The following is a 22,577-nucleotide window of genomic DNA, read 5'->3' as shown; positions in this document are numbered from 1 at the left end:
TTAGAACAGCTCCCCAGGAAGCCTGCCCAGCTGCCCCAGACCTAAGGCTGCAGAGTGCTGGGAAGATGGGGACACACAGGCCCCACATGTATGCTGCCTAGGCCAGGTAGGAGAAGTGAAACCCAGAGCGTTGGACTCCAGGACGGCCTGGAAAGCTGAGCTGAGTGTTAGGGCCCTGCCCCAGGTTGAGGACTGAGGTTGGGACCACCATCACTTTGGCACACCTTAGCCTGGGCCTCTGCCTCTGGGAGAGAATACCCATAAGTTCTCGGTATTTTTTTTCTTTCTACATTTTATTATTTCAAACCAGGTGAACAATTCCATAAAACATGTGAAAAAAAGCAAGGAAGTGTTCAACGCTGAAGGCCCCGGGCCTGGGACGAGGGCATGAGGGGCGTGGCCCCCCAGCAGGCAGCGGCGGTTCCTAGGTTAGCGCTAAGGAGCTACATTTAGGTTAATGGAGCCTGGGCCCAGGGCCGCTGGGGCAGGGCCCTCAGTGACGTTGGCAGTTGTCTGGAACAGCCCTTGGAACCCAATTCTGTGGAGGGCAGGGCAGGGGTGCCGCTCACACAGGGGCGGCCAGCAGAGGGATGGGTGTAAACACGCAGACACACTCAAGGCACGGAGTCACTTGGAAGGGGGGCTGAGGGGGCTGCTGGTCAGGATCTGATAGTTTTAAATAGTTTTTCTCTAAAAAGTTTTCTAGATTTGCGTTTTTTTTTTTTTTTTTTTCCTTTACTTTCATTTTTTTAAAAAGCTACGAGAATGAGCAGGTGGACTGTGGTCTCCAGGAATGGTGGCGTCTCACGCTTCTTGTGCTTTTTCCTTTGGGGCCTCCAAGCGGCTGGGGGGTGGGGAACTGGGCAGGAGGCTCCCTGTAAACATTTGGACTTAGGCTGGGGCAGGGGCTGGTGTTGGGCAAAGCTGGGGGTCCAGGCTGGAGAAGCAGGGGCTCCTCCAGATGCAACCTTGGGAGACTCAGCATGTGCTCCCCCACCCCCATCACAGAACAAGACAATGGTTAAAACCCAGAACAGATGCCCAGAAAGGGGGTACCATGGCCATTACCGGCACCTCAGACAAGGGCAGGCTTCAAACAGGGAGGCCTGTGGCAACCCCTCCCCTAAGTCTGGAGCTGAGGGGACGGGGGAGCTGAGAACAAAGGGAGGAAAGAGGAGAAAAGCGGCTGGGGGAACAGGCGGGGAGCGTGGTCTTCTTGCCCCCATCTTCCTCAGGGGTTGAGGGTACAGAGTCAGCGGTGGCCCTGGAGGTGGGAGACAGCACAGCATGGATGGGGAAGCAGCCAGGGCGTGCCTCTCCTCCCACCTCCCTAGACAATGACCCTTCTCCATTTTTCCCACCCATTTGTTACCAGGGACACAGTTACCGCCCAGGAGCCAGTTTCTGTTGCTGGGTTACGTGGGGGAGGGGAGTCTGTGGCACTGGGAGAGTCATCCCCACCTCCACCAGGGACAGTGGGGCCAGCCTAAGCCCAGGACGCTCAGATAGGTCCTAGGGTAAGAGCTAGAGGTGCACACAGAGCTGGTGGTAGTGGGCAGCAGGGCTGGGCTCCGCTGGCCTCCAGCTTCTGGCAGTCTGGGCCAATGGCCTGGTGGGTGAGGAGGTGAGATTTCTCTAGAGAACATCACAAAGGCCTTTGATTCTGTCCCAGGGCAAGACCAGACCCTTCTGTCCGGATCACTGGGCCAGGCCTGCTTCTATGACCTCCTCCATGCCCTGCACCCCCGCTAACTTGACCTCCTGATTCCTGTGCCTCCCTTGTTCCCTAGTCACCTACTGCCCTTCCCGCTCCAGGCCCCCTCCCCTGTGCCACTGGGGCTCCAGGCCTGCTTAGTTCTTTACCAGCTCCCTGTCTCAGCCCCTCTGGCTCACCATCCTGCCAGGCCCTGCTGCCCCTCAGAAGAGGCCGCAGTCCTTCAGGTTGTTCTTGATAATGACGTCGGTGACGGCGTCAAACACAAACTGCACGTTCTTGGTGTCGGTGGCGCATGTGAAGTGCGTGTAGATCTCCTTGGTGTCTTTGCGCTTATTCAGGTCCTCAAACTTACTCTGGATGTAGCTGGCTGCCTCATCATACTTGTTGGCCCCTGAGGGAGAGAAAATGGTGATGACTTGTGCTGCACGTGTGGTGGGCAGGCCCCAGCCTACATGTGCAGCAAGGCAGGGCTCTCTGTGTGTGGATAGGCAGGCACACAACATGTGCACGCATGTGCATAAAATGACGATGTGTGCAGCTGCCCATACAAGCCTGATGTGCAAAGGGGTACCCAACTGTGTGAAGGAGGATGCCGATGTGCACATGTTCGGGGTACAAGCTTGAGTTAAGGGCTCCATGTGTACACACACAACTATACAAGCCTAAGTGAAGCACCTGCCCCTGCAAGTGTCCCAAGGTTACACTTCCGTCCAGTAGGGGGCGCCTGAGGGCCACCTGGTCACCACTGGCTACTCGGGACAGGCAGCAACCCTCTGGAGGCCCTATCCCTACAGTCCCCACACCTGTGTACTCAGGAAAGCAGATGACCAGGGGACTGTGTGTGATCTTCTCCTCGAACAGGTCCTTCTTATTGAGGAAGAGGATGATAGACGTGTCTGTGAACCACTTGTTGTTGCAGATGCTGTCGAATAGCTTCATGCTCTCATGCATGCGGTTCTGGGGACAGAATAGCAAGGTCAACACCAGCCACCGCTCCCCATACCCGCTGCCCCCACGCGCAGCAGTCTCTCACCATCTCCTCATCCTCAGCTAGCACCAAGTCATAGGCACTCAATGCTACGCAGAAGATGATGGCTGTGACGCCCTCAAAGCAGTGGATCCACTTCTTTCGCTCAGACCGCTGACCACCCACATCAAACATCCTGTGGATATACGATCACCTTAGCTCCAGGAAGGGAGCCCCGGGGGAGGCTTTCTGCCCTATTTCCCAAGTTGGCAGACTGAGGACAGAGGCCTGCCCAGAGTGGGCCAGCTACCTTCTGGAATCATCCACAATTGCCGACCTCACCCCTGGTTCTGGATCAGGGGCCTGGACAGCAGGCAGGCTGCAAGCAGCTGGCAGAGGTGGCGTGGATCCTGACTGCTGCTTCAGTAGGTGGTGAGGATGTGCTTGCCCAGAACACGTGAGTCTTGCAAAACCTCAGTGGGGCTGGGGGATCCTGGACCAGCCCCTGCCTCTGCTACCCCAAAGGCTGGCAGGTCCTGCCCCTCCCACCTATCCACATGCTCGCTTACTTGAAGTGTAAGTCCTTGAAGGTGAAGTGTGTCTCCACGATCCCCGTGGTCTTTACGCGGGTCCGTAGCACATCTTGCTGCGTGGGGATGTAGTCACTCTGTGCAATGCGCTCCAGGTCATTCAGGTAGCTGGGGGTGGGTTTGGGAGGGTCAGTGTGGGCCAGCGTGCGGCCTCCTTACTGGACCCTGGGCCAGCTGAAAGAGGCCCCTTCTCTCCCATGCTATTTCTCAGGCAAAATCCTTGCTGCTTTAACTCCTGCCTGCATTACCTCATCGCTCAAATGAAGAAACCTGAACTCAGAGCCCCTGGCCTCCCCGTTGTGGAATGGGAATGGAAGGAGGTGCAGCTCTGTGGCCAGCTAGCCAGCCAACCTTCAGCACCCAGGGTCTGAGCCAGGCCTGCCTCAGACAGGATCCAGGATCTGGTGCTACAGGCAAAGGGGGTGGGTGGGGGCAAATTAGTCCTTCAGTGAAGGATTCAGGATGCTAATCGGCGCAATTATGGCACCAGCCGCAGAGCAGCCTGGTGTGGTCCCTCGATGTGGGGCTGGACAGGTTGGGGCCTGCCAGGCCCAATGGGCTCTTTGCCCAGCACCCAATGAAGTCTGGGCTCCTCAGGGGGAGGGCACAGGCACCTGCTTGGCAAGGGTCCCAGGGGCTCCTCATTACCAGCTCCCTTAATTAGTATGAAAGCTGCCCCTACAGGACCCTGCTCTGCTGCCTGCCTCAATATCCCTGCCATGCCCTAGAGGCTGGTTCCAGGCTTACAGGCTGCTGCCCTGGGCCGACTTCTCGTTCCTGGGGCAAGGCTGCTGGGGCCAGCCCTTAGCTTCCACCAGCAGCCAGGCCAAACCAGGCCAGAGGGAAATGATCTCAGAGTAGCAGGGACAAAACAGAAAAACAGGAAGGGCCATGGGGAACCATGACGCGTGTGCTGTGACCCACATACATGCCCTGCCCCCTACTGCCAGAACCTTCAGCGTGGAGGCACCATGGTGCATGCCACACCAGCCTCTCCCTTCTCCCCAACAGGCAGGTTCACCCCAGGGACCCCCTGCCTCACTGCAGTCATGGAGGGTTGCTGTGAAGAGGGGCTGGAGGAGCCCTACTCCCTGTGGTGTTCCAATCTGCAACCCCTTCCCCTTAGGGAACCTGTCACAGCATAAACCAACCTGGGAGAGCAGGCCCTGTGTTCACTCCCAAATCTCTACTCCCAAAACTGCTGGGCACACAGTGGGTGCCTAATGCCTGGAGAATGGAGAAACAGGGTGATAGAGAAGTGGGAGGTGGCCTGGAGGTTGCTATATCCCTGGTTCCCTTTGAGTATCATGGGCACCAAGGTCCCTGACTCTCTGACCCTCAAGCTCTGCTGGTGGCTGGGCCCATGATCCCAGGGAGGGGCAGTGCTGAGGCCTGCGGGTCCCCACAGCATTTGGCTGTGACTCCACAACTCCTGTAGGGGGAACATATTCACAAGAGCATTCAGGCCATGTAAGGAGGGTAGGGGGAGGCTGTTCATGTGGCTGAGGCAGGGCTTAGGAATCAGAGCCAGGCAAGACCCTCCTCCTCCCACCTCTGGGGGGGCTCAGGATTGGATGAGCAACAGGAGCAAAAGGGTGTTCCAGACAGAGGGGACTGGTGTAAGCAGAGATGGGGAGGTTAGAGTACAGGAACAACAGCCTATCTGGTGACACCATCCAAAGCCTGTGGATATCTCCTGCAGCCATCCTCAATGGCTAAATTTCTGTCTGTCCTGTTCCCCATGGGGTCCTCAGCACCCTGCACCCGTCCAAGCACATGGCAGATACCACAGAGAAGGAGTTCAGACTGTGGAAAGGGTGCAGGCCTGTCATGCCTCAGGGACTGCTGGGACCCCTCGTAATTCTCCAGCTGAGTCCTGGGCTCAGCCTAGGACCAGCAGGGGTCAGGGCTGAGGTCCAGGGGCTCTGACCTGCACGCACACCTGTCACCGCCCAGATAACTTCTTCCCCTTGTGGCCCCTCCAGCCAGCCTGCACAGCCTAAGTTCAAGCACAGCCAGCTTTCTACCACATGCCGCAGGATATTACCCACCCCCGCCTGGATGCTGCACAGGCTATGCCCCGCGCCTGGAACCCCATCACCCACTCCTCCCCTGGCTGACTCTCCTTCAGAGCTCAGCAGTTCTGCCTCTGGGCCAACCCCACCTCTACTGTGACACTAACACCCTAAATTGTCACTGCCTGGGGACTTTGCTCCACTCATCACTGTGTCCCTGAGGCCTTGCACAGGGCCTGGCAAAGAGCAGCTGGCAGTAAATGTTTTTTAGAAGACTGTGTGTCAAGAGATCAGGCTCAACTGGCCTGGAAGAGATGTACTGTATAAGCCACCTGCCTGTCATTCCTCCTGGCCTTTCAATACTGTGTCACCCAACCACCCCCCCAAACCAAAAAACACCAAGGCCTTAGTTGATAGTCATCAGTTTCATGAACAAAGACCAGCAGTGTCCTTCTGTGGGTTCTCAGGCCCTCCAGTCCAGCCTTTGGTCCTCCCCCACCCCCTGCCCTGCCCAGCCCCTTGGAGCACTCACTAGGCAGCTGAGTCGTTGAGCTGGTATTCCCTCGAGCGGCCAAAGCAGGCCTGCACACCATGGTCAGCCCAGAGCCTCCGGATGACGCCGGACAGGTCATCAGGGAGCACACCCTGCTCCTCAGCAGTGCAGGACAGTGCAAACAGCTGCCTGGCATCGTCCTGGGCACAGCGGCGGATGGTCAGGCAGTTGAAGGAGTGTACCCCCACTCTGCCAAAGGCAGGGAGACCTCTGGAATGGGGCCCAGGCCAGGGTATTCTTGGGTTCCCCAGGATGAGACTTGCCCTGAAACCTTTTGGGAGGTGAGAGAGGGTGGGGCGCAGGGCACATACCGCTCTGGAGGGGTCGGCAAAGTCGATCTGCAGGTTGCCCATGGCCTTGACAATGGCCATGATGGACTGGATGGTGTTGCTGTAGACAACCGCCCGGTACTGCCGGCATTCCTCCTCGGAGTAGCCGTCCTCGTGGATGATCCTGACAGCCAGGGGCCAGGAAGGTTAGTGACTCCAGGGCACTGGGAGTTCCCATGGCTGCCTGGGGCTGCTGGGACCTGCTTCAGAGAAGGGGAAACTGCTCCTGACCCACTGGGACCCAAGGATAGGTGACTGCCTCTGAGAAGGTTCTGGGCCTGGCTAAGACTGGCTGGGCCTATAGTGGGAGGCAGTACAGGCCCAGCGGATGAAGAGGGGAAGTTGGAGTTTGGGCGCTGCCTCTGGTGCACAGCACTTACTTCATCTGCTTGACGATGGTGCTCTTCCCTGACTCCCCAGCACCTGGAACAGAGGGCATGGGTGGTCAGGCACAGAGGGGCTCCAGAGGCACAGAACAAATGCCCAGACACCCTGTAGCCCAGGGGGCAGAACTAACCCTCCCATCAGCTGTACCGTGAGATGGAGGCAGCTGGGCCTGGTGGGCAGTTGAGCTACCAGGAATGCAGCTGCAGGACCACAGTGGTCAAGGTAACCTGGAGCACCTGTACCTCATCGCAGACTCTCTGCCGGCCTTTGCCTCCCATGAGCTCTGCTGCCCACATGGCTCCCCACTGCCCTGGTTGAGTTCAGGGGTCTTGGCTGGAGACTTGGCCAGCCCTGAAGGAGCCACCCTGTTCTCACAAACATGAGCTCGCCACCCTGTGCAGCTGGTGCATGCCAACACGGTGCCTTGGGCAGAGCTGGCAGGAAGATGCCCTGCATACTCCATCCAACAGGGTGGCAGCCCTTCTTCTCCCCACATTCCGAGCCTTAGCAACCAGGGGCCTAAGCAGGAGCACAGTGTCACTCTTGAGCTTTCAGGACATGGCCCAATGCCCCACCCTCTGCTCACTGTGCCCAGGTCTGACCTGAGCAGATGGAGGCTAGACAGCCATAACCTAGGACACCTACAGACACACACAAACACACACACACACACACACACACACGCCCATACTGACAAGCTTTTCCCTGGCCTGGTAGAGCCCTGCCCCATATTTCTCCTTAGCTGGTACTGAAATATGCCACATTCTCTCCTGTGTTAGTCACAGCAGTCCCAGAAACAGATACTGTTTCTGTTCCCATTCTATAGATGAGGACATTGAGGCTTAGAAAAATAAAGTCTTGATCTAAGATCACACAGCCAGGACTCAGAAGAGCAAGAGGGTGCAGGGAACCATGATGCCTGGTCCACCCTCCCATTCTCAAAATGTGGCTGAGACCCTGCAAAGCAATGCCCTGGGAGGTATTTAAAAAAGCAGATTCCCAGGTACCATCCCAGACAACAGAGCCAGATATTGAGGAGTGTAGCCCAGGAACCTGCATGACGCAGGGAACGTGTGTAAGGAAGGACCAGGAGGGCCATCCATCTCCCAGGCTGGGGGCCAGAGAGAGCAGAGGCAGGGCCTCACCTTGCACTTGCCCCCTTGCTGCTCGCTGTCTTGAGCTCCAGGTCGAATGGCCCTCAGCTGGGCCCCCGCTCTCCTTCCCAGACCCTCTGCTCCTGCCCCATCACTGCCAGTCACACCTGCAGCTCAGCTGCCAGGCACTGCCTCTAGCCACCTCCAGGACCCTGCTCATGCTGTTCTCTTTGCTGGGAATACCTGTCCCACGCCCCATTCACAGAGTCCCAATTCTCCTGATCACTGTGGCACATCTGTCCCTCTGTGCAGCTTTGCTGGGTGGGCAGTGGGGTCTGTGCAGAGGTCAACTTAGGTACTCTGACCACCTTCACCAGCATCCCCTGGGGCTGGTCAAGACAACCTCAGAGGAGGAAGGTGCTAACACACAAATGAACACAAGCAGCAACAATAACATCAGCAATAATGACAGCAAAGCTATATGAAAACAGCGCCCACCATATGCCAGATGCTGCTCTACATCGATGACACCCACCAACTGCTGTCTCCACAGCAATCCTGGGAGGTAGGTTCCATTCTCACCCCGCTTTAACCAGTGATGGAACTGAGGTCCAGGGAGGTTGAGGTCACAGGGTTATAGTCCCCGCTGCAGGGAGCACATGTGCCCACCATGCAGTCCCTCCTAGAGTTGTCCTGAGTGCCTGGTACTGCAGCGAGGACACATGGTCCACCTGTCACGTGGTCCACTCTCTACCTCCCCAGGCAGACTCTGGGCCATGTCTGCAGTGCTCAACAAGCAGCAGTAGGCATTGGGACATGGTGGCAGACCTTGCCAAGGCCCTTGGCCACCTTCAGCCCCCATGCCAGAGACCACCCTGAGGGGAAGGGCCTGAGCCCTCCTCACAAATGCCACCAGGTGCCTGCCATCACTGCACTTCTGATTGTCCCAGGCCCGCTTTCCAGGACTACGGCAGGGGACTTGGAGAGTGACAACTAGTTGAGTATGATGTTTCTTTTCGGAGGTGGTGATAATGTTCTGGAATTTTAGATAGCAGTGATGGTTGCACAACCTTGTGGACATACAAATGTGCAGGCCCTGGGCAGCTGGGGGGCCGTGGCTGGGACAGCAATGCCCTCTATTGCTTCAGCCCCTGGCCACTAGAGGCGCTAGGCCCAGTATCTTCACTGGGGTGTATACTGGGGTATATACCAGCACCGCTCCCTCCCCATTGGGCTGTGCATGGCAGAGGCACAGCCAGGATCTCCATACTAACACTCCTCCACCTGCCGATGGGGACATGGGGGAAGGTCCCAGGAAAGCCTCACAGTGATGTCCGATCATAAAGGCCCAGACTCAAGGCATCCATTGGGGCAGGGAGGGCAGCAGTGGCTATCCTCCCCACTGGCTCCTTCAGAGCAGGAGGAAGAACCAGGGGCCAGTCACAGCCAGAATGGGGGGGGCACTGGGGGAGCAGAGGCCAAGGATGTGAAGTCATGGGTTAGATCCATCATGTCATCCCCAGCCAGGCAAGCCGAGACTCAGCAGGCAGCTACACAGGCCACGGGCGACTTGAAGACTAGGGTGAAAGCTGCCCCCTCTTCTGTGACTTCAGGGGCTCCTGCCCACCTGAGGCATCAGTTTCCCTATATGGCCACTGGGAGTGAAGAGGGGGTCTGGGCTTTTGACCACTCTTTTTTTTGAGACAAAGCCTTGCTCTGTTGCCAGAGTGCAGTGGCGCAATCTCGGCTCACTGCAACCTCTGCCTCCCGGTTCAAGCAATTCCCCTGCCTCAGCCTCCTGAGTAGCTGGGAGTATGGGTGTATGCCACCACGCCCGGTTAATTTTTTGTATTTTAGTAGAGACAGGGTTTCACCATGTTGGCCAGGATGGTCTTGATCTCCTGACCTTATGATCCTCCCGCCTCAGCCTCCCAAAGTGTTGGGATTACAGGTGTGAGCCACCGTGCCCGGCTCCTTTGAGCACTCTTAGTAGGTGATGTGGGCTGCTCTGTGACCCTGCCCAGGGATAGGGATGAGGGTGCAAACTTGCTTTGCATCTGATTTTCCTAACAGCAGCTAGACCTGGTAGATACCAGGTGGGCAGCATGGAGCCAGTCACGCTAGGAGCCAGGATATCTGCTCCCTGCCCCAGCCAGGGAGGGCCCACTTCCCTGTCCCCTTCAAGTTTTGGTTTCCCCTCCTAAGGCCTCTTAAATGTTAGGAGAACATTCTCTACCCCCAGCAGGGGTCACTGAAAAAACAGCCCCACTTGACAGGTAAGCAAATCATGGAGGATAGAGGTCATGGAGCCTCTATCCCTAGACTCGGGCTGGTTGGTCTCTGTCTTTCCAGCAGCTGTGACTCAGGCGGGAAGTAGTGAGTGGCAGGACAAGGGTGTGGTGCAGGCAGCCAGGCAGGAAACGGGGAACACCGGGATGGAGGCAGGGGCACAGCCCAGGAGCAGCTCCAGGAGAGAAGGGGGCCGGGAGCAGAGATGGGTGGAGCCACAGTATGGCCTCTGGGTGGAATGAGTGGGGTGAAGAGCTCTCAAGCAGCCCAGAGGCTAAGTGCCCTGGCAGCTGTGGGGCAGCAGCCTCACTCTCCACACCTCTGGCTGGGTCCCCTTTCCGCCAGGATCTGAGGGATGTACCCTATCAGATAAGCTGACATGTGGCCGAGTTTTTCATGTACCCAGTTCCCCTCGAACCTGCCCCTCAGAGGGATAGCTGAGTCCAGATTTTTTTTTTTTTTAAAACAGTCAGCTAGGTGCAGTGGCTCACAGCTGGGTGTGGTGGCTCACGCCTGTAATCCCAGCACTTTGAGAGGCCGAGGCAGGTGGATCACCTGAGGTCAGGAGTTCGAGACCAGCGTGGCCAACATGGTGAAACCTCATCTGTACTAAAAATACAAAAATTAGCCAGGCATAGTGGTGGGTGCCTGTAGTCCGGTCCGAGCTACGCGGGAGGCTGAGGCAGGGGAATCGCTTGAAACTGGGAGGTGGAGGTTGCAGGGAGTTGAGATTGCACCACTGCACTCTCCCGCCTGGGTGATAGAGTGAGACTCAGTCTCAAAAAAATAAATAAAAAAGAAACAGTGTCTCACTCTGTCACCCAGGCTGGAGTGCTGTGGTAGTGCAATTTTGGGTCACCACAACCTCTGCCTCCCAGGTTCAAGTGATTCTCCTGCCTCAGCCTCCTGAGTAGCTGGAACTACAGGCATGCACCATCATGCCTGGCTAATTTTTGTATTTTTAGTAGAGACAGGGTTTTGCCATGTTGGCCAGGCAGGTCTTGAACTCCTGACCTCAAGCGATCCATCTGCTTCAGCCTTCCAAAGTGCTGGAATTACAGACATGAGCCACCGTGTCTGGCCTGAGTCCAGATTTCTGCCAAGGTGCTGGGTAGGGGAACTGAGGCAATAGAAGGTGGCATGAGTCAGCCTCTCCTTCCCGCAGAGGGCCTCACTAAGTACTCTATCCCCAACTGGGTAAGACCAGAGAGGCCTGCAGATGTTCCCTGGGGTGGCCTTGGCATTCCCACTGAGTCATACCTCTTCCCACCAAGGAAGAAAGCTCTGCAGCCTTTGCCCCGTGGTGCAGCTGCTGGGCCCACAGCAAGCGGGCAGTAATCGCAGTGTAGTGCTTCGCGGTGGCAGCTGCTCTGCATTAGAACATCTGCTTCCACTCTGGGAGTGCTGAGTCCCAGTGGAGGAGGGAACGATGAGAGAAGGGAGACATTACCACTCCACCTGTGCAAACAAGGCCAGTGGGGCCCCTGCAGCAGGAGAGACAGGCCCATAGGTCTGGTTGCTTGATGCTTATTCCAGGTCCCAGCACTCAAGTCATAGCATCTGTTCATCTTGGACCCTCTAACTCCTTAACAGGCTTTGATCTGCTGGGAGGCTGAGACTTGCTCCTGTCCTTTCTGGCTTCAGTCTCCCGTGGGCAGAACTGTCAAGCCTCAAGCAGCCAGCCAGCCCACCTCCCGTTTTCAGATCTTCTCCCAGAAGGAGGTCCAGACTTGCCACAGCCCTCATGTCCACCCTGATCCTTCCTGAGATCCCCAAGAGCTTCAACTCCTTTCTTGCTCTTTCTCTGGCACCTCATCTGTGAAATGGGATAACAGTGTCTCCTCCTAAGAGATGGGTAAGGATTAAATGCAAAGCTCTTCTCACAATGTGGGGTACATGGTGAGCATTCGGATGAAAGTTACCACTATTTTTCTGCTCTTTGAAAGAGTACAGATTTCCCCAAACCTCTCATTTCCTGTAACCTGCAGAGTAGAATACTGTGGTCATCTCATTTGAAGGAGAGCTTCTGAAGGCTTTCGGATGAAGAGCAGATGAAGAGCAATGAACAGCGGCTAACAGGCTGGTTCAGGGCTGTGGTGATTCCCTGCTGGGACTCAGCATAACCTGGAACAGGAGTCAGAGCTACTGGCTCCTCTGCGGGCTTTCCACTCTGTGTCGTCACTTCCCTTCCGTATAACCTGGCACTCGTACACAGCTGGGGCCTCCTTCCTGCCCAGGAGCCTCACTGCTGCCATTGCTCACTAGCTTCACACACCCAGAAAGCCAAGCAGAAGCCTTCCCTGGAGAGAGCCCCCATGCTGGTGGGCTCTGTGGGAACACATGGGGCCAGGGAAAGCAGCCAGCTGACGTGGCAGGCCCGAGGGCAGAGAGTCTCAGAAACAGCAGCGGCTGGGACCACAGGGCAGACTTGGGCAGCAGCCCAACTCAAACCCACAGCACCAGGCCCGCCAAACACTGCCACAGCTCCCCAGCCTACCCTGGTGGGGCATGGTGGGGCAGGTGGTGGTGAGCCCTGAGCCCACCCCAAAGGCAGCCCAGACACCACCTCCTACTCTCATCCCAGGAAGGTGCCACATCTTCAGCCCAGCCTGTGGTTCTCAGATCCTGTGCACCTCCTCGTCCCCTGCAGCCCTAGGGACCCAGGCTCTGCCACCACAAGGGGGCGCCCAGCAGCCAGAGATGCTGTGGAAGGAGGTGGGGGCTGGGCAGCACTGGGGAGCGTTTTGTTTCAGAAAAGCAGCCTCCACCAGGGGCAGCTGGGGAAGGTGCCCCACCCACCACCTCGTCCCCGGGAAGCCCCCAGCCGGTAAAGACTCTGCACACACAGAAACCATGGCAACGGGAGGGAGGGGCAGAGACCTCTCTAGACAAAGGCCCTCTGGGCCCCGCCCGTGGCGTCGCTTCCTTCCTCCAGGTGCTGCTCTCTGGCCCCTCATTCCTTCCGAGGAGTCTCAGCATGGGTCCAGCTCTGGGAGGCAGGGACTTGAGGTGTTGAAAGGGCCCGGCAACACCCCTACCCATGTGTGTGGCCCAGCCCTATACTGGATGCCTGAACAGAACAGACCCCACACCTCCCTCCCACCAGCCTCGGGCACTCGGCTGCCTCCAGTAGCTTCCAGGGATTCACAGTGCCCATCAGGGGAGCACTACCAACCAGGGCCTGGCTTGCTACTGCCAAGCCAGAGATCTCTGTATTAGGGAAATTGAGGCCTAAGGTCCTGCCCACACATGGGAAAGGCTTTGTGGGGCAAGGTCTGTCTCCCTCAGTGGGGCCCTTTCCACTGCACGGGGGAAACTCAGGCACCAGGTGAGGAAGGCCAGCCTAATGTAAAGGAGGCCCCAGACCTGTTCATCGTTGGCCCCTTAGGCCCCAGGTCCCGCCCTGTACAGGAGCCAGGAGGTGCTGGACACGACCCAGATCACACGGAGCTGGACCATTTGGCACCCTCTCCCTGGGGGTGTCTTCATTTCAGGCATCCCTCCACCGCTCCCAGCGTGCCTGAATGACCCCTCCTCCCTTCTGATTCACAGTGGTGGACTCTGGTACCCAGAGCCTAGACCTCATCTACGAAATGCACTCCTCAAGGGAGCGTGCCAAACCCAAGGCTTGCCCTGAGTAGCCTCCCTTGGGTCTGCACACTCACCCCAAACTGCATCAGGGCCCAACCCAAGCCAGCAGCTGTCCTTGTGTCCAGAAGCCAGAAGACCATGCTATGAATCACAGCATCACAGGTTCTAGTACTCGACACACATAGGGAAGAGGACAGCCTGAGGTCACACAGTGAGAAAAGTGAGGAACTGGACCTTCTGGGACCCAGAGTCTTGGGTGGCCATGAGGATGCACAGGTCTCTGCTCTGTGCATGGCCTCATGGCCCAGAGAAGCTTGGACGCTTCTGCTGTAGCCCCTCAGGCCCCTAGCCCCCTAGGGCCTGGCCTAGCAACACAGCAGAACCCCTAGGAACCCCCACAGGAGAGGATAAGGCCCCACTAGGCCACAACACTGAGATTCAGAGGCCAAGGAGCGTGAGGAAGCAGCTTCATCAACTATCATGCAGTCACCAGCTGACACCATGGCCACATTCAGCCACCACACAGCACCACACATGCACCCAGCACTGAGCCTTTGCTCACAGTGGGGCCCTAAGGAACACACTTCTTTCACTTCTCTGGACAATTCCCAGTCTCAGAGGCCCTCACTGTGGACTTCAACAGCGTCTGAGCCTTCCCCAGACTTGGTCTCAATCCTCCTAAGACTGGGGCTTGTGGGAGAAAAAGCATAATATTAGGGAAAAAATTAGTCCTAAGTTGCCAGCTATAACTTGAGCATCACTGTGAGGGGATATGGGCTAGAAGGAAAGGTGGGAAGTAAAAATGGAGCAGCTGTAGCCAGGCTCGGTGGCTCACACCTGTAATCCCAGCACTCTGGGAGGCCTAAGCAGGCAAATCACTTGAGGCTAGGAGTTTGAGACCAGCCTGACCAACATGGTGAAACCCCGTCTCTACTAAAAATAAAAAATTGGTTGGGTGTAGTGGTGCATGCCTAATGCCAGCTACTTGGGAGGCTGAGGCAGGAGACTCACTTGAACCTGGGAGGCGGAGGTTGCAGTGAGCTGAGATCTTGCCACTGCACTCCAGCCTGAGAGACAGAGCGAGACTCCATCTCAAAAAAAAAAGTGGGGGGGAGTGTTCCCCATGACCACATGGCCGTAGAAAGATTCGCACACAAGAGTCTTGGGTCCCGCCTTCCAGGTCGGACAGCTCCCTTTTCATCTCCTAAAAGAGGAAATGAGGCCTGCGAGCCAAGGCCCATAGGCACATACAGAACACACATGCACCCACACCATCTGCCCGCTGTCCTGCCTGATCCATTTCTTCCAGCCAGCACAGACTCCCAAGGGGCCATGGCAGTTGGAGGCAGGTGCATGGGTCATGTCCTGGCATCTCTGCTTCTTGTGTAAGTGACATAATGTCCCTGAGCTTCAATTTGTCCATGAGTGAAATGGATGTAATGTCAGTCCCAGCCTCACAGGATTAAATATGACAAGATCATGAAGAGTCCAGCTCCACAGTGAAGGCTCAATCAGCTGTGGCTATCACCTGAGGGGAAACTGAGGCCCCGTGAATGCACCTATAGACCCAGTGAGTGGGTGCTGATGGGAGAATCCTTAGGATGAGGCATGGGCTCCTTTGTCCACCCTAGCAGGGGAAACCCGGAGTGAGTTCATCTCGGCGCTGCTGCTGCATTTCCAGGCATTCATCTCGGCCTGTGGCTGGCCTTCCGGCTTTGGAGAGCAAGGCCACTCGGGAATCTAAGAGCAACCCTCTGCCTTCCTGCTAGCCTTCCCACCAGTGTCCCTCTCCCAGCCACAACTTCCTGTGGCCAAAGGAGGGGCCTGGAATCCTTCTCGGAGGCACCACCTTCTCTGGGATCCTGGGCTCAACGGTTGCTGGGGCAGGACAAGGGACAAAGCTACCTGGACTGGCTCCAACCCAATGACTGCCATTAGAATGGCCCACAGGAATGCACAGATAAGCCTGGGCAGGTGTTCACCTCCTAGACCCTTCCAGTTGGCAAAGCCCTGGGGGGGTCCTTGGGCTCTCACCCCCACCCTAGCATCAGGCAGCCCTCTGGCCTCTTCCTCTTTTGGGCTCCTCCTCCCCCAGCTGCTTCCTCCTTTTCCTCCTGTGTGGACACCACTTCCCCGAGAGGCCCAGCCCTGCCCTGCTGTGCTGTGCTGTGCTGTGCAGACTTCGCCACCTCCTCGTCCCCGCCTGGGGCACACACAGTAGGTACTACCAATACCACCTTTGCAGATTCTGAGGCTGGCAGCAGCCTTGGAGCCCTCAGATTCCTCCAAGCCAAGCCATAAGGATACCTTCTCCCCAACAAGGCTTAGATGATGCCACCTTTAGGCCTTTGCTCAGACTGGTGTGGTGCTGCCTTTCAAGCCTTGTAAATGTACACAGAGGTCGGCACAGAAGAACCAGCCCAGCAAATGTTTGGTTATTCCAGAAAGATTCTTCCTCCCCAGCCACCAAGAGCGGCCACAGCCCCAAGAAGTAGCATCAGGGTGAGGGTGGGGTTAGGGTTTAGTAAGAACAAGAGCTTCAGGCTAGAAGGGCTGGGTGGGGCTGGGCAGACAGGGCCCCACCCTGCCCCTGTAGCTGAGGAAGGGCTGCCTGAGAGCATCAGGTACAAGGGCCACCATCAAAGGTCGCAATCCTTTGCCTTCCCCAAAGCACCTCTCAGAGCATTCTTAGGCAGGGTGCATCAGCAGTGGCCTGGCTAGAGCTGTTGACCCCCTTCCCTCTCTTCGCTGAATGCCTAGGCTGGGACTCCTGGCCCAAGATGCTGGGAAGATGAGACTGCCCCCTGGCCTATGCCTTGCCCCCATCTGCCCAGTCCTGCCTCCCCGCACAGCACAACAGGTACAGGGGAGGCAGCACTCAGGCTCTGGGGCAACAGTCTCCTCCTCTTCTCGGGGTGGGGTGGGGGAGGCCCTGGTTCCTCAGTGGCTAAGAGCTTGGGGGGGACAAAGCTTCCTCCATCCTGTTCCTGCCAAGTGAATGGGTGGCTTTTAGAGACAGACTGAGAGAGACACAGCCAGGGACCAAGAACTGAGATCAAGGGCAAAGCAGACAGGACCAGCATGTCTGCCTGTGGTCCAAGTAGCCCCAAGTGCACCTACTGCCCACCTCCGCAGTGCTGGAGGCCTAGGGACCTTGCTGGGATCTGACCACACCCCACCCTCAGTACCACCTGTGCCACTTGCTAGGCAAACAAATGTTCAAGGGCCTGGGACATCAGTGATGCCACTCAGTGACCCTACCTCTCAGGCCACCCAGGGCCAACCCCTGACAAACTGCCCTGGGCCAAAGGGGTCCAGGATCATGCCCAGCCCCCATCCAGCAGCCTAGGCTCCGACACATAGTGGGTGGTGAGATGCTGCTTCAGGGCTTCTGGCATGGAAGTTCCTGTCCCCCAGCTGGCTTGACTTCCACTTCCAGACACAGCTGCTCATTCCCTCTGTCCTCCTGTCCTCACACCTGCTCTACCCTCTGTCTGGGGTTCCCCTCCCCCACCCCACCTGTGATGCCCCCAGCTGAGCTCCAGCTGCCCTGATTTACCTAGTCTCTCAGCTCAGAGGTATCCGTTGAAGGACCTAGTCTCACTCCTACCCTAGAGGTATGACCTCATGTTGGCTGCACTGACACTGGCATGAGGGGCAGGGCCTGAGCCTAGCAGAACTGGGCAGGATGCAGGCAGAGGAGGTCAGCTGTGGCTCGGACCTCTGCTCACTCCTTAACGTGGGAGCTCCATCTCTGCCTGCTCCTGCAGACAAAGCCCCACAAGGCCTGGGGGAGGGGTGGGAAGAAGAGACTCAGAGGCCCAAGCCGCCCCGCCCCCCATTCAAGTGCTAATGAGCTCCAGCAGTGAAGGAGAGGACTGGGAGAGAATGTCGGGTCTAGAGGCCAGCCTGGGTGGGTTCTAGCCCACCTGGCACCCAGGGCCCTGCCACATCTCCAAACCTAGGCCCCCAGAGGTTCAGCCTAAGGCGCCCAGGACAATCTGTCACCAACTATCTGCACACCTTGGGCTCCCCACTTGCTGTGAATGGCTGCCTCCTTCCCACCAAACTCTCAGCAGTGGGTCTCTCATCCACTTTCTTTTTTTTTGAGACAGAGTCTTGCTCTGTCCCCTAGGCTGGAGTGCAGTGGCACCATCTTGGCTCACTGTAACCTTCACCTCCCAGGTTCAAACGATTCTCATACTTCACCTTCCTGAGTAGCTGGGATTACAGGCACGCACCACCATACTTGGCTAAGTTTTTTGTATTTTTAATAGAGATGGGGTTTTACCATGTTGGCCAGGCTGGTCTCGAACTCTTGACCTGTGACTCCTGACAGGTGCTCCGCCTGCCTCAGCCTCTCAAAATGCTGAGATTATAGGTGTGAGCCACAGCGCCTGGCCTCCCTCACTCATTTTCATACCTCCAGGGTTTGGTGGACTGTCCCCATAACAACTGTGGCTGCAGGGAGGCACCTCTGCCTCCAGGTTATGAATGGAGAGCAAGACTCCTTCCAGGGCTTCACCTGATGCTGAGTGTCTCAGCCAGTGCCTTAGGTGGAACTGGGATTCAAACTCAGGTCTGGGTGACCCCATGGGCTGGTCCAGGGAGGATAGGCCCTCCCACAGCCCTGCCAGGAAACACCCACCCAAGGTCTTGGGAATAAAGGGCCAAGTCTTTCTGCTGCAGTGCTCTTGTCTAGTCAGTCCCTCTGCCCTCCAGTGCCTGGCCCTGGCAAATGGTGTTCATCCTTCACAGATGCCCACCAGACCCCTCCTCCTCCAGGAAGCCCCCCTTCACAGACACCACTAGAGTCTAACCCACCACCCAGCCAGCCAGAATCCCAGGCTAGCCCTTCCCATCTATCTCCTGCTAGACCAGGCTCTAGGGCTGCTGCAGAATTAAACTTACCCCTCTTCCAGGAGCTATGCCCTGTTCGTGGACACATTCAATCACTTCATTCTGTCCATATACACTCATTAGGCATCTATAGTATGCCAGACCTTTGCAAGAGACACAGACAGGACAGAGGCCACAAAATTCCCTTTCTTTTCTCTTGGTAAACTTAACTGAGCCCTTGCTATGTGCAGTCTCTGCGCTGGCCAGTCCCAGGCCTCTCACAGCATTGCTCTGGTCTGAGCCCCAGAGCAGAGGGGCAGCCCCAGTGGGACCAGCCAGCTCAAGCTCTACTGTGGCTGCCAGAGTGGCAGAGACAGCAGCCCTCTAGCAGTGCACAAACAGCCTGAGTTGGAAGAATACAAAGCCAGAACTCTCCCAGATGAACAGGCTGCAGGCTGCTCAGCAGGAGTTCCGCAAGGGGTGGGGTAAGAACTGTTTCGGAGGTGCCAGCATAGCCTGTGGCAGGGCTGGGAAGAAACAGCCTGAAGAGTTTTTCTCAGTGTCCCCTCAATGCTGGTCACCGACCTTGCAGTGGGCCTGTGGACCCTTGCTTCCTGCCCACAGTATCCAAACTGCTGCTCAGTTTACCCCTCCGTCTACCCAAAATCAGGTTCAGAGGATACTTCCTTCTTTCAACAAACAGATGAGAAGCACCCAGTAGATGCCAGGCTCCATGCCGGGCACAGAAATGAAGAGGACATAGCCCTGCCCGGCAGCCTCCAGGTATCTGATGGGGGAAGCAATAGCACTGGGAGCCAGAGATGTTTCACCAGCCTTGGTCGAGGGAGGATGTCCAGGAAGGATCCTGGGAGGTGATTCCGGAGTAAAGCTTTAAAGCACAATCAAGTAGGGAACAGCAGATGCAAAGTTCCAGGGGACAAGAGAGAACAGCTATATTTACATTCTGAAGCCTTTACGGAGCCAATGGCGGACACTGTCCCCTTTTTCTGTGAAGCTGTCCACGCAAGCCCATCCCAAATCAGAGACTATCCCCCCCACACACACTCTGGCTTCCTTTCCCCTAAGTGCCCAGCCCACAGCCCCAGATTCCATCTGGGCCTAGCTGGTCAGTCACATTGAGCTGGGTAGGAGTGGGGAGCATCCCTAGAGTAGGATTGGTATCTTCTCCCCCCACCAAGCTGCCAGGAAAACTCTGTGTGTACCACATCAGCCTCTGCCCTGGTGACAGGACTGTGCCCGCCTGCTGGCAGGGCTATCCAGGATGGGAGGGAGGGAGGCAGTGTGCGGGCAGGGCAGCAGGCGTGGTTCTGGCTGGGAGGGAAGGCTGGCAATTGCCCAATCTGCGTCCCGTTGCCTGGACAAAGTCTCCCGCTACATGGGACAGGCGCCCAGAACTCTGAACTTGCCACAGCTGGACTCCCATCGTCACCTTGCACCTGGATGGGCAAGGCTTGGCTCAAGCCAGGATTCCGCCCCAGGCAGCCAAGGCAGATTGGGTCGACAGTATCAGGCAGAGCTTGGCTGGGGCCCTTTGCAGCACACACTCTGCGGGGTCTTAACCCCCAGCCCAAAACCCCAACAAGAACCACCAGGGGGCTCTTGTTCTCCCCATCCTGAGCTGAGGGACTCCTTCGGCCCAAACCCAGGAAGCCCATTTCACAGAGTAAGCAAAGGCCAGAGGGGCGGGACCCAGGGGTGAACTCCCCAGATTAGAAAGTGCTGAGCCAGACCCTGCACCCCTGGCTGCTGCAAGCCCAGTGTGGGAAGAGTTGCTAGGTCCCACCTGACTTAGCAGAGGCCTGGTGGGATGGGGGACCCTTCTGGTGTCAGGACACAAAACTAGCCAGAAGCCCTGGGTTCTCCCAGCTCAGTGGTCCAGTCTCACATCTCCTCCGCCACCACAGTAACTGCGATTAGCCTGGGAAGAGGCTTCTGGCTGGGCACTGGGAGGCAGCGGTACCGGAAGTGCCCTCCCCAGGCCCGGCGGGCAGCAGCAGCAGCGAAGGGCATTCCGCCGCGTCGACACCCACTCACTGCCGCTGCCGCACTCACAGCAGAGACAGGAAGAGGCAAGCGCCCAACGCAAAGCAGCCCAGGAGGCTGGGCCGCCGCCCCTTCCCGCCCCTTCTCTTCCTCCCTGAGGCAGCAGCGAAACGGATGCCATTTTGAAACCTCCGGGGCTGTGCCCTGGAGGCCGGGTCCCCCGGGACAGTCAACAGATGGGCCCGTAATGGACATACACGCTCTTCCTTGGCCACAAGCCTAGCATGAAAAGCCCTGCTTTTCACAGCCTGGGGCCCCATGACAGTTCTGAAGCCGAGGGGCCACACCCCCCTGTGCACTACCCAGCCTACAACGGTGCTGCGCTGTTAAGAGAGCCTCCCTCCCCCCAACTCTAAAACCCCCAAATCAAAATCAGACTGCCACTGGGCACCACCCCTGCTTCCAGTGAGAGGCTGGATGGGGACAACCAGTAAGCCCATGGTCATTGCGAAAGGCCAGCTGGGATGCTCAGAGGCACCCAGGCCCACCCCCAACTGGCCCCTCAACTCTTTATTCGGCCAGTCCATTCCCCTTCACAAGGCCCCAAGATCAAACAAGTCCCCCTACTCTCAGAGGCTACATCCCAGGCCTTGCAGCCCGGAAGGGGTGTGGGCAGCCCAGCACCTACTAGCAGATCTCCTGGGCCCACCCGCAGGGGCAGCAATATGTCTGCTGTCTCACCACTTCCACTTCCCCCCACCGCTCTAGCAGCCACCATCTTCCCTGGCCTTGGAGGCGGCCACAACCCTAACTCCTCCACACTCTTTCCTATTTCCCAGACTGTAAAACATAGAGCCCGCAGAGCCTCCCTGGGAAGCCTGAGGCCTGGCCCCCTCCCCCTGTGTGACCAGTGGAGCCTCAGGCCAGCCCCGTGGGGGTTCTGCGTAAGGCAGCCTAGGCCCTCTCCAACGCAGGGCTCCCTCCTCCTAGCCCAGCCCACTTGGTGCAGGAGGGGTGGAGGGATCTGGGGAAGGCCAAAGTGTAAGAGGACTTAAGGGAAGATCATCAAAGGGATTCGGGAGTGATGTCTGCAGAGAGGGATCTGGAGGGCAGGAAGCAGGGAGCAAGGCTCGCTGAAGGGGTTCCAGCTGGAGAGGGGGCTCAAGAACAGTTTCCCACTCGAGAGGTTCCTTGGGTCAGAGCGCACAGGTGGAGGATACAGATTCCAGACTAGGAATGGGGCACAGAGGGAGAAGGAGGCAGTGGGTGGGGGGCCTGGCGGGGGGTCTGGCAGGGGCCCGCGGGATGCTCACGCACAACAGGAATAAAAGGCTCAGGTGGGGAAAACAAGTGGAGCCTGAGGGTTGGGGAACAAGTGGCGGGCGTCCTGGGGGTTTGGGTAGTGTGGGGAAGGATGGCGGGGGTTCGGAAGTTCTGTGAAGCTGGTTAGCAAGGGCAGATGGCCAAGCAGGGCTCTGGACCGCGGGTGTTGGGGCACTGTTGACTGGATTTGGAGGTCTGGGGTCTGGAATGAGATGGGGGTCTGGGCAGGATCAAAGGTCTAGCCCACCCTAGAGTTTTCAACCCTGGTCCTGGACTAGGTGTGGGGATCCAGGCGGGCCTGGGAGTTTGAAGCCCTAGTCTGGGAGGTCAAAGTCCTCGTCCGGGGGGATTCAAGCTGCGGGACGCGGCCTCACCCAACAGCAGCAACTTCACCTCCCGCGCCGCCTTCTCGCCGTCCTCCCGCAGGTTCTTGTCGATCATCTTAGAGCGCTCGGCCGCCGCCTTGTCCTCGGCGCTCACTGTGCACCCCATCCCGCCGTCCGCCGGCCCGGCCGCCGCCCGGCCCCCACACGGCCCACGGCCCACGGCCCGGCTCGGCCCCGCCCGACCCACTCCGCTCCCACCACCAGCCCTAATGCGGGAAGCTCTCGGGTCCGCAGTTCCGAGCGTCTGCTGTAGGCGCCTTCTCGACCGCGGCGCACCGACCGCGGGGCGGGGCGGGGGTGGGGCCTGGACGAACCAAGCCCGGGACTGGGCCTGGGCGGGCCTGGAGGCGGGGCCAGAGGAAATTCGAGGCTGGTGATTGGCTCGAGCGTGGAGAGAAGCGAGAAGTTAAGCGCAGCCCAGGCTCGGGTCTGGGCTGCAGGCGGGGCCGCGCCGAGCAAAGGCAATAGGGTTGGATCCGAACGAAGGGACCCG

The 22,577-nt window shown here is 57.7% G+C and overlaps 1 protein-coding gene across 2 annotated transcripts; it reads right to left on the bottom strand.

Moving 5' to 3' along the window:
• Nucleotides 1–274: 274 nt before the first annotated feature.
• GNAI2 (G protein subunit alpha i2) lies at nt 275–22,577 on the bottom strand. Of its 2 annotated transcripts, none has more exons than XM_032289918.1 (9): nt 22,073–22,577; nt 6,552–6,594; nt 6,154–6,295; nt 5,822–5,982; nt 3,254–3,382; nt 2,751–2,880; nt 2,521–2,674; nt 1,894–2,108; nt 275–1,264 (listed from the first exon to the last, which is right to left on the bottom strand). In XM_032289918.1, exons 1-8 carry the CDS (start codon nt 22,188–22,190, stop codon nt 1,918–1,920), a joined length of 1,068 nt encoding a protein of 355 aa, XP_032145809.1. In that variant the 5' UTR covers nt 22,191–22,577; the 3' UTR covers nt 275–1,264; nt 1,894–1,917. The 2 variants fall into 2 exon arrangements, with proteins under 2 accessions (XP_032145809.1, XP_032145811.1); XM_032289920.1 differs by lacking the exon at nt 22,073–22,577 and adding an exon at nt 13,607–13,624.

This window comes from Sapajus apella, unplaced genomic scaffold (assembly GCF_009761245.1).
Source record: "Sapajus apella isolate SASKATOON/1434 unplaced genomic scaffold, GSC_monkey_1.0 scaffold23, whole genome shotgun sequence".
Classification (NCBI taxonomy): domain Eukaryota; kingdom Metazoa; phylum Chordata; class Mammalia; order Primates; family Cebidae; genus Sapajus; species Sapajus apella.
Note: the sequence above shows the minus strand (reverse complement) of the source record. Positions and strands in the feature narration are given on the sequence as shown.